The 15,501-nt window shown below is 34.9% G+C and overlaps 2 protein-coding genes across 2 annotated transcripts in view; both read left to right on the forward strand.

Moving 5' to 3' along the window:
- Positions 1-3,102: 3,102 nt before the first annotated feature.
- Positions 3,103-4,167, forward strand: LOC131429600 (protein archease-like). Its single transcript, XM_058593825.1, has 3 exons — positions 3,103-3,265; positions 3,333-3,357; positions 3,738-4,167. The coding sequence occupies exons 1-3, from the start codon at positions 3,211-3,213 to the stop codon at positions 4,129-4,131; spliced, it is 474 nt and encodes a 157-aa protein (XP_058449808.1). The 5' UTR covers positions 3,103-3,210; the 3' UTR covers positions 4,132-4,167.
- A 10,444-nt stretch (positions 4,168-14,611) lies between these two features.
- LOC131427295 (uncharacterized) overlaps positions 14,612-15,501 on the forward strand; it is a 33,614-nt gene continuing 32,724 nt past the window's right edge. The window contains exon 1 of the mRNA XM_058590351.1: positions 14,612-15,054. The gene's annotated coding sequence lies outside the window, so the exon portion shown is untranslated. The remainder of the gene's footprint in view (positions 15,055-15,501) is intronic.

Here is a 15,501-nt window from a genome sequence, read left to right on the forward strand (position 1 = left end):
GTGATTAAAATCTCAATTTGCCGTTCAAAACGACGATAATTAAAATAATGTCATGAGAACTAAAACACCTAAGAATATCCATGCAAAAACACATGCGTATTGATAAAAAAAGGTATCATCTTACTGCTAGGTGGATTAATCACGTTTTCACTACTAGAATTTGAAACTATGCACCTAAGCTAAAGTACAGATTAGTTACATTAAACATTCTGAAACACAAATATTATGAAATAACCAGTATAGTTCTTCATAATAAATATAGCCGCATACAGAATTTTAATGTCGATTTCTTCATTTCGGATTTGCATAATTTATTGAAAGAAACTATCAATATGCTGTAGGAATTCGTTTCTAGCATTCAGAAGGGTCAAATTGCGTAATTCTCTACGACATTAAACCACAGACTAACAGACAGGACACTCAAATTAGATTCTTCAATCACTTTAACGGTCATTTCGAATATTCCTTTATTTGGGACAGTACTCACATGTGTCATGATGGCGCCACGTTACCCTATCAAAAACATCCTGTCTGTCATCTAGACTGTGTTCATTTTTTCATTTACCAACAGAGTTGCCATTCATACAGAATTACCTGTAATGTATTGATTTGTGTACGTCCATGCGAATTTCATGCAGGATACAGATTTAATACATATTGCCAAAACTATATACATAATTGTGCCTCGTTCTGCCTACATCTCATCCTCCAACGCAATACAAAATCGAACCCGTTTTATTACAATATTTATTTGCTTCTGGTCTGCCGCCACTTAATTTCGGGTGAGAACTACCAACACAATAAAAAATAGTCTAGATGAACAACGTTGGGTCAAATAAATGGTTACCTTCCAACATCGCGAAAAAGTTAAATATATTATCAACGTAATCCAATAATTTATTGTGACGATTCATTTTCAAATATTTTGATGGAATCAGGCATCCCTGCAAGCAGCTGATCGGTGTTGACAAACGAGGGGAAACCAACTAGTAAAAAAACTTTTACGTAACACAAGGGGTGTACAGATAGTAAATAGTTCGCGCAGTACAATATAGGTGGAAGTAGTACATCACGAAAAATTATTTTTATAAGATATAAGATATTCTATTGTCTTCCTCAGAACGCGTTCTGATTGTTGGTGTTGACATGGGTCAAATGAGACAGGGTTTGCAATAGTGTACTATTGAAAAACTTCAATGTTGTTGCAATGTTCAAGTTGAAAAATTTCGATTCTATTGGTAGTCAGATTATATAAATCCTTCCACAGATCACTGAGCTATGAGCTTTAAAAATACGAGAAAGTCAAACGCGCCTTATGAATTATCCCCTTTGATACTCGTTTACACCAAACATTTCAGAAAAGTTTAATTTTGAATTATTTGAGATTATGTCAAATAACTGAATATTTTATCATAAAATTGTGATCATATTTCCGATGGCATGTAGCAAAAATTATGTTGATTCGTTAGATACAACTGGAGATATTCACGATCAAAAACTTATCACTCTCTCAGAGGGTAAATTTTGAAAAGGCACCCCATAGTAAAGTAAGTCGTATTCACGACAAAAATGTGACATATCATCTCGGTATATCCTACATACTCAAACCCGATTCTCGACCTCGGTAAAGTAAAATGCCGAGACAGATCGGCACACACAATTTTTCTGATTGCTCAGTAATCAATATTATGTTTTTCAAGATTCATTAACTAGATTTACTGATATTTCGGCAAAGCACATATTTTTACCGAGATTTGGCAAAATCCTGTGCTAAACTCATCGGTTATTGTTAATCAATTATCTCGAGATCAGCAAATGCGTTTGTCGAAATTTTGAGATATTTGTTACACACAGAGAAAAATGTTGTGAATGAAACTAAATTTGGGTTCCCCGCAACGATTTATTTAATTGAAATAGTGACAAAAGAAAATTTGGTCTAATATATCAAATGTTGTTGGTTTCAACAACAAAACTAGATTATTGATTTCTCTCAGTGAATCAGTTTTTTGAATAGATATTTTGATAAAACTAACAAACATTTTACTTATGCGTTCCTGTCAATATCTTGGCAAACAATTTCATAGTAAATTTAACTTGCAAAATCAGTTTAAACTGAACTAACTTTAGATAAAGGTAATATTTGTGTGCTTTGAATGTATAAACTTGGCAGTTGAAATAAATGATGAGATCAACTTAAAATGATTAGTAGTAACATACGCTTTTGTTTGTTAGATTCAATTGTTTAGTTTTTAAGAATAAAATGATTTCTTTCGAAATAATTTGAAGACTTGTTTCTGGTACATTTTTCTTCTGTTTATATTTGTAAACAATTCCTAATTACTACTTTTTTTAATTTGATTTCATTTTGTTCAGAAATCGCAACTCGCGTATTCTGAAGAAATCGGCTGTTGGACCGATGGTTTCCTTTCTGGCACCAAAAGATGCGGTGCTCAGTTGGCTGAGTCACCTGTTGGATCCCTTTTGTTGGCAGCGGATCTTGTAGTGGCCTTTTCTTTGAACCAATTGTTTGGTCCCGCCTTCTGGTGGCAGAACCAAAGATAAACGTGCTATGGGATGTTATGCAGTTTCTAGTAATATTAATTATAAATACTTACGCAGGGATTGTTGAAAAAGCCCCAAGAAAAAGAAATAAGCTGATAAAATTTCACTTTTGAAATGGGTGAAAAACTTTTCTGTTCATTCACGATTGAATCATTACACAAATAAGACCCCAGATAAAATGAATCAATTTTTTTCTTAACATAAAGGTGAAGCAGAATTGAATCATCATAGATATTGCCAATTAAATCAACTCTACTTTTGTTGATACGCAATAAATAAATGATTTATTTCAACAATAAAATCAGTTGGAACAGTTATTTTTTTCGTTTGACAAGACCAGAATTTTTATTCACATTAAACAGAGATCATTGTTGATGTTGAAAGAAGAAAATACTTTGAAACAATCATATTTTAGCTTAAAATCAACATTAATCAGATTTGAAAATTTACTAACTGATTTGTTATTTAAAAAAAACTCTATTTCTCAAAATTAGTTAGTTTTCTGATTCCGTGTAGAAAAGACTCTTCCTTTGACAGAAATATGATCCACATCGCATTATTTACTTTCGAAACTAAATTTTAAGATTATTTATAAATTTTATACAAAATTTATTAAATCAAGCTTTCTATTCGGCAGAATTAGTCATTATGGAGATTCCACTGGAACAAGAAGAGCATACCATCCCAGAGATTAAGTATGAATGTAAGTTCTCGCGTATTTCGGCGGATAACAAATTAATCGTTCGACTAAACTTCAACATGCTTTGTAGATCTAGACCACACAGCAGATGTACAGTAAGTATTGACCAATCCAAGGATAAGTTGACAGCTTTAGTAGACCGTCAACATGTTGCTTCAAATAAGATTACCGGATGCTATACATCAGAAGATTCGTTTTTTTAGTTAAAATTTATGCTAAAAAGAATGCATAAATCTATTCCTGTTTCTGAAATTTGGAATCTCTTGGCAAATTATATGTCATTTAATGAAAACCCAAATTGGAAGTTTTGTGATTGTTCACTAGCTTCTTACAAGCTAAGCTAGTCCAAATAGCATATTCAAACAAATATGATGATCTAGGAATAACATTTATTCATGGAGTCAATATTTGTAGCAAAATAATTCTTTTAAAATCCTCGTAGGTATGGAAAATCAAAATCAAGTCTTTTTTACAGGTTGCACGCATGGGGTGAAAATTTGAAGGAAGCATTTGAGCAATGTGGAATGGCCATGTTTGGATACATGACGGAACTTCCTACGGTGGACATTAGGACGTGCTACGAAATAAAAACGGACCCTACGGATGATTTGGAAAATCTACTATTCCGCTTTTTAGACGAATTACTGTTTCTGTTTTCTGCCGAACCTTTCCTGATTGTTAAGAAACTGGAAATCACGAATTTCGACACGGAAAATTTTTGCATCGAGTGCCGATGCTACGGAGAAGAGTTCGACTTGAAAAAGCACCCACAGGGCACGGAAGTCAAAGCTATCACCTACTCGGCCATGCAGATTTACGAGAAATCGGAAAATAATAGAAGTGAAGTCTTTGTTATTATAGATATTTAACTTTTTGGTAATATAGATATCGGTTAAAAACTGAAATTGGTTTCTTAGGCTGTGATCCTTCTCGCGAATTATTTTAACTTTTAGTTAAAAATTTGATAGTCGGGCAGTTAGCAAGGTTATTTTTGACAACATTAAATTAACCGCTCGAGTGTCAGATTTTAACCAAAAGTTAAAATTAACCGCGAAATGATTCACAGCCTAAGAAGAACTGCTTATTTTCTAGTTCTGTAAATCCGAAAAACTTGAAGATTTAAATTTGTATATTCAGTTATAGGTATATTTTTTTATTAAGGAATACACTGTAAATCAACAAAATCGAGATAAAATAAGAAGAAAACGAATTGACAATTCAGGCCGCATATTCACTCTGATAGATTTCCGATCCAACCGGTTGGAGGTGAAATTCATTCGATAACGGTTGCTGCACAGGATTCCGCATTGATTCGGAAGTTCCACATGAAACTTTGAATCGAAATTTTTCACCCATTCTGATTTGTTTCGGTATGTCGAACTGATGATGTGGGTAACAACGGTAAGTCAATCAGACACCCGAATGGCTGCCAGCCATATTTTTGGCTCCCTGGCAGCGTTTGAACAGCGGTCTGGAAGCCAAGCTTATGCGGGTTGTATGAACGAGTTTCGATGTGAATGTCGTTTATGATTTGTTTGTAAAATGTAAAAGCTAATTATTTTGGTAAAATGATATCTTTCGTTTTTCTCGTGTTTCAAATATAAGAAAACCTGTTTTAATCCACCTAGTGGTGTAATGATGCCTTTCTCATATCAATCATACTATCATATATAATACTGTGGTATTCTTCAAAATAATTTTCTTCGATTCTTAAAAGAATATCCGAAATCGGTTTGTTTGACCGTCTACTGATAAAAACTATCAATTGGAAAAGATTTGAGGTCGATTTAGAATTTTTTTAAGGTTTTTCCCCATTTTAAGTGATGGTATACATTTTTTAACACACTCTACCCTATATTTCCGGAAGTCGGATCCGCATGAAATTCAGGAATTACGCATGGGACCATAGGACCATTTATTTGAACCTAAGTTTGTGAAAATCGGTCGCGCCATCTATGAGAAAAGTTAGAACACATATTTTCTTTTTTTTTTGCACATTTTACCCCATAACTCCCGAACCAGAAGTCGGATCAAAATAATATTCAGGAATTTTGTATGGGACCACAAGACCTTTCATTTGATTCTAAGTTTGTGGAAATTGGTTCAGCCATCTCCGAGAAAGTTAGTGCAAAAATACGTTACATACACACATACGCACATACACACACACATACACACACACACACACACACACACACACACACACACACACACACACACACACACACACACACACACACACACACACACACACACACACACACACACACACACACACACACACACACACACACACACACACACACACATTTTGCGTACTCGACGAACTGAGTCCAATGGAATATGACACTCGGTACTCGGTTCAAAAGTCGGTTTTCACAGTGATTGCATAACCTTTCTATATGAGAAAGGCAAAAAACTTAGAATGGCATACAAGTTTAAATCACTATTCACACATATTCGATCGGGTTCAGTGCCGACACGAAACCGTGCACGGACACTGATATTATTTCGTTCGTTTTCTATGCGCGCATTCACACCTATCCGGTATAGTGCCGTTTCAGTGCAGCTCGCCGTCAGTGTAGCGTTCGTCTGGCAAACTCAAATTCGTCGTCGAAGATATTTTTTATTTTCACTGAAGTCGGCCTGTCACTGCTTTTCCTGTGCTGAAACAGAAGGACACAGACTAACAGACAGGACACTCAAATCACTTCACTTCAATCATTTAAACGGTCATTTCGAATATTCCTTCAGTTGGGACAGTACTCGCATATGTCATGATGGCGCCACGTTACTCTATCATAAACACCCAGTATGTCATCTAGACTGTGTTTATTTTTCTATTTATGAACAGAGTTGCCATTCATACAGATGTCTGTAGTGTACTTGTTGGTATACGTCCATGCGGATTCAATGCAGGATACAGATTTAATAAATATTGTCAAAACTAAATACAGGATTGTGCTTACTTCTCATCCTCTAACGCAATACAAAATCGAAACCATGTTTTGTTAGGTTATTCACTTCCTTCTGTCCTGCTGCCACATAATTTCGGATGAAAATTACTAATACAATCAACAATAGCATAGATGACTACAAGTTTATTTTACGTCTGTCCCGATAATGAACTTTTTAAACAGTCCGTACGAAAAACTAACTAAAAAGAATATATTTTCCACCTATGTGAAAAACACAAACCAATAATCGGTTTCACGTACCTGAAATATCATTTTATTGAACAACTTTCAGAAAAATAAATTTTTGCCCTCAAACATCGCTAATATATTATATTAACAACGTAATCCCATAACTAATTGCGACAATTCCTTTTCAAATATTATACAAAGCCTAATAAAATCAGGCATTCCTGCAAGCAGCTGATCTGTGTTGACAAACGGAACCAATTAGTAAAAAAACGTTCACATTACACAAGGGGTGTACCGATCGTAAATAGTTCGCGCAGTTTAATATAGGTGGAGTTAGTGTTCCACGAAAATTTATTTTAATAAGAATTTATTTATAGTGTTATCACAGACTAACAGACAGGACACTCAAATCAGATTCTTCAATCATTTTAACGGTCATTTCGAATATTCCTTTATTTGGGACAGTACTCACATATGTCATGATGGCGCCACGTTACCCTATCAAATACATCCTGTCTGTCATCTAGACTGTGTTTATTTTTTTCATTTACCAACCGAGTTGCCATTCATACAAAATTACCTGTAATGTATTGATTTGTCTACCTCCATGTGAATTTCATGCAGGATACAGATTAATTACATATTGCCAAAACTATATACAGAATTGTGCCTACTTCTCATCCTACAACGCAATACAAAATCGAACCCGTTTTGTTACAATATTTACTTGCTTCTGGTCTGCCGTCACTTAATTTCGGGTGAAAACTACCAACACAATAAAAAATAGTCTAGATGAACAACGTTGAGTCAAATAAATGGTTCCAATATCGCGAAAAAGTTAAATATATTATCAACGTAATCCAATAATGTATTGTGACGATTCATTTTCAAATATTTTGATGAAATCAGGCATCCCTGCAAGCAGCTGATCGGTGTTGACAAACGAGGGGAATCCAACTAGTAAAAAAACTTGTACATAACACAAGGGGTGTACAGATAGTAAATAGTTCGCGCAGTACAATATAGGTGGAACTAGTGCATCACGAAAAATTATTTTTATAAGAATTTACTCATACTGTCATGTCTGTTAGTCTGTGGTGTTATGTCTGTTAGTCTGTGCGGAAGGGTTCCGACAAAAAATAACTTTGACGGTGCACTGAAGGCACTTTCACTGAACCGGAACGGAACGGTGTGAATAGTCCTTAAGTGTGACAATAGAAATATTCGGTACAATTAAACAGGAACTTCTTGTTTCACAAAACCGCAAAACTACCTAATATTGAGTATTTTCAATCTTACTTCGGGATTCCGTTCAATAACCTGATGTTAGGTAATGTGCTTCCAGGTAGTTCCCATAAGGCACTTGCAAAAATTTACTGTATTATATCTACTCACTAGTGAGTTATATTAACTAAACGGTTGAGTCGTATTGGCGCAATTTCAGATTGAACTCAGTTTACTTAATTTTAGCTTATTGAGCAAAACTATCACTGTTGGGTAGTTTTGCTTCTTGTGTTTTGACACGAATGGAGAGAATGAATGAAAGAAAAGATTCTAATGCCCCGTTTACACTTCTGCTGGCTGCCAGCATGCTGGTGTCAGTGTACTGCCCTCTTAGGAGAAAACGTTCAACTGTGGTCCAATGATCCAAAGTATTAGACCAACGAAGGACCACCGTTGAACGTTTTTTTCCTAAGAGGGCAGTACACTGACACCAGCATGCTGGCAGCCAGCAGAAGTGTAAACGGAGCATAAACAACCTTAAAATTAAGTAAAACAATAGGTAGTCTTTAGTTTCCGTGTGGGGATACGATTATTTCAGTTTCAGTTCAGTTCAGTTCAGTTCTAGTATCTATTTCTCATATGAATCTTCTAGCCGCTGAATTTGCTTTTATGATTTATGTTCTCGTTGCCTGTATAATACTGATTTCAAAATCACTTTTGACATGAATACGTCTTACTTTACTATGAGGCGCCTTTTTAAAATTCGTCCTGTGGAAGAATGGATACAACTTAATGATGAATATCTCGAATTGTACTAAACGCTACAGCACAACTTTTCCTCGATGCAGAAATATAATCAACAATATATGAAACATTTGAACAGTGTGAGAAATAACTCAAAAATTATGTTTTCTCAAAATTTTTTAAGTAATGAAGAGACCTCATCACGCTTGCTTGCCTTTCTCGTACCCGCGACAAGGCTTTGAGGTATTTATGCACATATCAATCCCGATGTTCAATTGTATGAGTATAAAAGGTAAACCATCACGCTTAGAAAAAGTTACTCAAAGTTTGAGTACTAGTTACTCATTTTCAAATGATACATGGAAACGTCAAAAATTGAGTAGTTATCATCAATGATATTGAGTAACTCCTACTCTAAATTTGAGTTTAACGCAATAGCTCGTTTTTTTGTTACTATTCGCAAGATCAGTCTAAAGGTTGTAATAACCATTTGTAGCAACAGGTTGTATATTTTGTTAGTGAGATCGCGTATTTCGATGGTGAGTCGATCAACACAAACGGTGTTGTGTCTGCAAAAACCGGAATGATAAACTCCGTGTTGTGCTTTAGAATGAAACCGAATATGCTCAAATGTCATTTATGAGGAATAAGTGTATGATTGGTGCCTGAGCATAACTGACATGTATGTTAATTTGCGATTAACACACTACTCCAAGCAACCACCACTTGATATAGTATTGAGTTCAATTACTTAATATTTTAATACAATACACTCAGAAAAGGAGAAATTTTTTTGCAAATTTGGTATATATGCAATAAAATTTCACTCAAAATTTGAGTGATGTTTACTCTATTTTTGGTACATGTACAAATAAAGTATTACTCAGTAAATGAATAGATTTTACCCAAATATCGTTTCCAGTGGAAGAACTCAAATTTGAGTAACTTCGGAGTTACTCTAAATTAGAGTTGTTCCACTTTTTCTGTAGATGAGTGAGATCTTACTCATTTTTGAGTAACTATTTTTAAGCGTGATGGTCAGTAATCGATCATTTCTTCTTGTGCTTTACACGGAACTTAACGTCGTGCTGAGGACCAAGCAGCAGCAACGAGCTGAATTTCGGATTAAATTTTGGAACTGAATTCAGAGCCTGGATACTTGTCCACCTGAATTCTTAACCTAGCTTCAGGTTTCAAATTTAGTTTTAGAATTAATTTTTAGATTACATTTTCTAAATTAATAACTATGACTATGGATCTGAATTCTAATTCTCGATTTTGGAAGTGGTTTCTTGTCTAGATTTTGGAACTGAATTTAGTTCCTTAATTTACGTTCGAAATTCTAATCCAGAGCTCTGATCTAAGATTTTAACTTCATAATTCATGAACAATGGCTGGGGTCCACTAGGAGATTGATAGTACCTATTAGCTCTCTCCAGATAGTACCAGCCTAGATGCCGTGTGTGGAATCCGGCGGAAAAAATGAACCAAGAATAGATCCACTGCGTTCCTGCTTCCATGTCGTAAAAAGCGATAACTGCAGGAGTTTCTTTTTCTTTTCAGTTATCAGATATTTTCAATGTTTCACTTCTGATTACTATATTTTACTAAATTATCTCTTCATTCAACCTATCAATTTCCGTCTGACTTCGAAAAAAAGATTTATTTGGAATGTTTTCTTCTTCCATGTTATTGATTGTCTGTCAGGATTATAAATTGAATGATAAATAAAAAAATAATCTAAAACTATTGCGCAAATCCGTTGATATTACAAAGTTAATAACAGAGATAACATATATCGATATATTGAACACGTAGTAAAAAAATTACGGGTGTGTAATGTCAGAGACATAACTGGATGTGAATACGAATAAAAACGGACACGATTTCTTTATACTTTCGAATTCGAATTGATAGTTGATCGATTGTGTGAAGATATGTGCCTGACTACCTCAAAATCGTCGTCCTTGCGCGAAAAAGCCAAGCAAAAATAAAAAGTTTTCCGCGTTTGTTTTAAAATTTTCAGAAAACCTAATTTTTGATTTGTTTGTGGTTATCTCACACTGTTCAAAATATTATCCTAACTAGGGATGTCGGAAATTTAGAATTGCTCGATTATTTAATAATCGAGTATAATTTTGAAATTAATCGATTGTAATTTATTCGACTATCTAGGCTGTTAATCGATTACTCGATTATTCATTCGATTATTACTATTGGAATTATTTAACTATTCGATTAGCTCAATAATCGAATATTAGTTTTAAGCTAATCGATTAATTATTACTCGATTATCTGGGTTATTAATCGATTACTCGATTAATCGATCGATATTACGACATCCCTAATCCTAACTTTCTGATCATATTTGATGAAATAGTGTAAGAATTATGTTACTGCCATTAATACAAGTCGAGATATTCACGATTAAGTTCTGCCCATTCTTCCATATGGCTAATTTTAAAAAGGCGCCCCATAGTAAAGAAAGTCGTATTCACGACAAAAAGAACCTATTTGAAGAATTCTGGAATTAGGAACTGGACCTGAGTTCAAGAACTAAATTCAGAACTTAGAACAGACTCAGAATTCAGTTGGATTTTAGTTCTAGAACTACAATTTCGAATCTTTTTCCAGAATCCAGTTCTGCACACAGGCTCTGAATTCTAAACCCATATTCCGGAACTAAGCTCTGAAACTTGAGGACGATTTTTCGCCACGACCATCAAATTGGTTGTATAGAGTAAAGCAAAATTTCGCATAATTCTTTGAGAGTATTATTATGGTTCTAAAAAGAACCGAATAGAAGAATTCTAGAATAAGGAACTGGACCTGAGTTCAAGAACTAAATTTAGAACCAAGAACATACTCAGAGATCAGTTCCGGAATATCTCAAGCTCAAGCTCAATCCATGAACAAAATTCAGGATTTGAATTTTTGATCTGGATTCTGGAACTAAATGTTAGATCTGAACTCCGAACCTTAATTATATAACTGACGTCTGATACAGAATGTTATTCCTGAGTTCAGTTACAGAATTTAATTCCTTAATTTAGTTCCAAACTTATTTCCAGAATTCAGAATTTGCATGCTAGAACTAGATTTTGAAACTGAATTCGATTCCATTTATAAATTTCGGAATTCAAGTTTAGAATTCAGTCCTATCACTCAAAATAATAATCATATTATAGTTACGTGAAAAGTTATGTGAATATTTTCCACCCTACTTTTCACGTAGGTTTTAATGGACTGGCATTTAAAAGCTGTTTAATGCATAATCCAGTAATAGTTACGTGTTTCATAGGTAAAATGTTAAGTACTGTTCATATCACATTTATCTATCAGTTCATATAAAATTGAGATACCAGAAAATTACTATTTTATATATTGGTTGAAGTCAAAAGGGAGATTTCAGATTTTGATATAAATCTATGAAATGAAAAATGCCATGAAATATAAAACATTTATTTCAGAAAATTGTCATATAATTCCAATGGCTTAAAAAGCAACTAATAACGTCGTGGTATCTCAAATCGACAAGCCTCCAGAAATCGTTTATGTTGTCACTGCCATCCAACCGAAGCCGAAGTCGAGATCCAAGAACTCCCACAACTCTACCGATGCAGGTTGAAGTCGCATTACATGGTTCCAGTGTCTCTAGCTTCATACCGACGGCCTGTTTGAAGCATTCGGCAGGAGCGGGTAAACTTCCGGACTCACGCAGGCACTCGGTCCAGTTGAACACATGGAAACTTTCATACTGGAATGGTGTCCGGTCGATGGAGTAAAAAATTATAATCAAATAACTTCGCAAATATTTACACTACTTACACTTCGAGGGCCACTGCTCGCCATTTTCAAAATCGAGATTTTCACACTGGAAATTCACGTAGATTGTTTGACGTTTGGTCAATTCACGTAAACCTTATGTGATGATTCTATTCATTTTAGGGGATGTTCGTATAGCATTCATTTTCGTCACGTAAAATATTCAATTTGACATTTGAAACCATTCTACGTGATTTTTCAAGTGAATCGAATGTGAATTTTTATTTGAGTGTTGAACTAAATTCGTACTCTAAATTCTGGAAATGCGTTCCGTTCCATAACTCTAGAACTGAAACTATGACCTGATTTAATGATCTGGATTCCGAACTTGAATTTGACTATTGAATTCTGAGCCTGTCCTAGATTTTGAATTTAGTTCTTAAATCCAGCTCCAGTATTCGGTCCAAGCTCAGATTTTTTTTTGTTTCGATTATAGAGGTTTTAACCATAGTGTTATTCGCCTCTTTCTTTCTGATCCTATGTGCGGGATTGAGAATCAAACCCAGGTGGGTAGCGTGAATTTGAGCTTTGCTATAAGTAAATAAATGACTCAACAGTTGTAAACAGAAGTTCCGCAGATTTAGTTGCATTAAAATATTCCAAAAGGATTATGCCACAGACTAACAGACATGACAGTATGAGTAAATTCTAATAAAAATAATTTTTCGAGATGCACTAGTTCCACCTATATTGTACTGCGCGAGCTATTTACTATCTGTACACCCCTTGTGTTATGTAAAAGTTTTTTTACTAGTTGGTTTCCCGTCGTTTGTCAACACCGATCAGCTGAATGCAGGGATGCCTGATTTCATCAAAATATTTGAAAATGAATCGTCACAATAAATTATTGGATTACGTTGATAATATATTTAACTTTTTCGCGATGTTGGAAGGTATTCATTTATTTGACTCAACGTTGTACATCTAGACTATTTTTTATTGTGTTGTTATTTTTCACCCGAAATTAAGTGGCGGCAAACCAGAAGCAAGTAAATATTGTAACAAAGCGGGTTCGATTTTGTATTGCGTTGGAGGATGAGAAGTAGGCACAATTATGTATATAGTTTTGACATTATGTATTAAATCTGTATCCTGCATGAAATTCGCATGGACGTATACAAATCAATACATTACAGGTAATTCTGTATGAATGGCAACTCTGTAGATAAATGAAAAAAATAAACACAGTCTAGATGACAGACAGGATGTTTTTGATAAGGTAACGTGGCGCCATCATGACACATGTGAGTACTGTCCCAAATAAAGGAATATTTGAAATTACCGTTAAAATGATTGAAGAATCTAATTTGAGTGTTCTGTCTGTTAGTCTGTGATTATGCCAAGTTTACCTTAATGCCCCGTTCACACTTCTGCTGGCTGCCAGCTAGCTGGTGTCAGTGTACTGCCCTCTTAGTAAAAAAACGTTCAACGATGGCCCTTCGTTGGTCCAATACTTTGGATCATTGGACCACAGTATCTAAATCTAAGAGTAAATTATTTTTATCGTGATATTTATTTGTATGGTAAAATATGTTTGTTATTAATAAGTCGTACTTTAGTATAGATACACACACTCTACTAATACGAATGATTATCTATATTCGGAAGTGTGAAAGAAGCATGTTAATTTTATTCGTAATAACGTTCTCCAGTTTTGTCTTTGACATTATCCACTCTTTTTTCTCTCAGCGAATGTTAATGCGATACTGGAAATATTGATCCATTTTACGTATTCGTTATGAATAAAATGTGCAATTTTGAAGAGAGCAAGAACTATACCTGATAAATTAAAAATGTATGTAACAACTAGACTAAATGACATGCACTCATTTTTTATTAACTTTTTTCGCATTTTTAAATTTGTCACTTTCTCCAGCTGACCAAGAAATAAATTGATCTCTGGAATTTTTTCAATTGGTGAAATCGGTTTCTATCTCGTCTCGACGAATCTTCATTGCTGTATAATTTTATTCAGTTTTTATTTATTCAAGCTGGCAGCTCTGCATTCCAGTCAGAGATGCCAGGTCTGCAAATCTGCAACTTTTTATATACTGCTGCAGACGTTTGTTTCAGACATCGTTTTTTGCAGACTTTTTAAAATCGTATTATTCGCAGACTTACAAATTTACGGACTTTTGAAATTGCTGCGATGGATTTTTTGCTCGCCAAGTCAGTGTATTCTATCACACTTTATAGAGAAATTGAAGCCTGCAGACATATTTTTCGAATTTACAGACTTTTACAACCCTTTCTGCAGAAATTTTGAAATTTTTCCTGGCATCTCTGATTCCAGCACGATTTGCACCATTTTCATCGTTTGCGTGAAATGCAGCGGATGCAGATTGCAGTTCTCCACCGGTGTTGGTGATGGCGATCGTTTCATTCTCTCGCAATATTTTGTTGGTGTGAAAACCGAAGCTTTCAAAGCGCGGACTGCCGCCGAAAAGAAGAGTTGGTTTTCCTTTCCCGAGCAAAGGGCGAAAATTGTCCATTTTGTCAAACTTGTAATCGAAGAAAAAAGGCGTTTTCTAAAGTGAAAAAATAAATTTTAGAAGATTATTGATGCTTTTTGATTGGATATTGAACACAGATTTAGGAAAAAAGTGCTTTAGATTGGACACACGTTGAATTGCTATGGCGCTTCGTGGCCATGAAAGTGCCAGAAAAAAAGTAGCGTATTGTGCGCTGAAAAGAATATTGCGACTCTAGGTGCATTTATTAGGTTCTCATTGTCCATTAGTTCCGAGCAATTCGTTTACTATGACTGTTATCCTGGGTGTAAAGTGTTAGTGGCGGTGTCGATAAGCCATCTTGCCGGTGCTCCAGCATAACCGGGAAAGGACCCCACGAAAGGTGAGAAAACTTGCTCGATTTTCTTTCCCTTGTTTCGCACCCGCTTGGCATTACTTCCTTCGCCTCGACCGTTCGTCATCGACCATCAGTATTTAACTCATCTACCATCAGACGTTGATGCAAGTAGAAACAACGTTAACACTACCACTAGCCAAGTTTGAGGTATGAGTTACTGTTGTCTGTTCAGTGTTGCTAGTTTGTGTATCATTCATTTCGACTATAAAAAATTCAAGTAGGATTTTTTTTTATTTACTCAATGGGTGATTTGACGTCTAATGCACACAGGTGACGATTTCACAGATATAATTATGCACAGAATAAGAATGCGTGCGAACAGTTAGTGTGAAATCCCTAATTACTAGAATTTCATGTTTCAAGGTCCATTGCATTAGCACAAATTATGTGCGGCTCTCACACGAGGTAATGTTGTTATCAATTCAAATGATC

Source organism: Malaya genurostris, chromosome 2 (assembly GCF_030247185.1).
Source record: "Malaya genurostris strain Urasoe2022 chromosome 2, Malgen_1.1, whole genome shotgun sequence".
Taxonomy (NCBI): Eukaryota; Metazoa; Arthropoda; class Insecta; order Diptera; family Culicidae; genus Malaya; species Malaya genurostris.

What these genes read in the sequence shown, in the direction of transcription:
- LOC131429600 (XM_058593825.1), top strand. Translation starts at nt 3,211, where the DNA reads ATGGAGATTCCACTGGAACAAGAAGAGCATACCATCCCAGAGATTAAG. An exon ending in CCCAGAGATTAAGTATGAAT is followed by an intron (nt 3,266 to 3,332) that starts GTAAGTTCTCGC and finishes CATGCTTTGTAG; the next exon opens with ATCTAGACCACACAGCAGAT. An exon ending in GACCACACAGCAGATGTACA is followed by an intron (nt 3,358 to 3,737) that starts GTAAGTATTGAC and finishes TCTTTTTTACAG; the next exon opens with GTTGCACGCATGGGGTGAAA.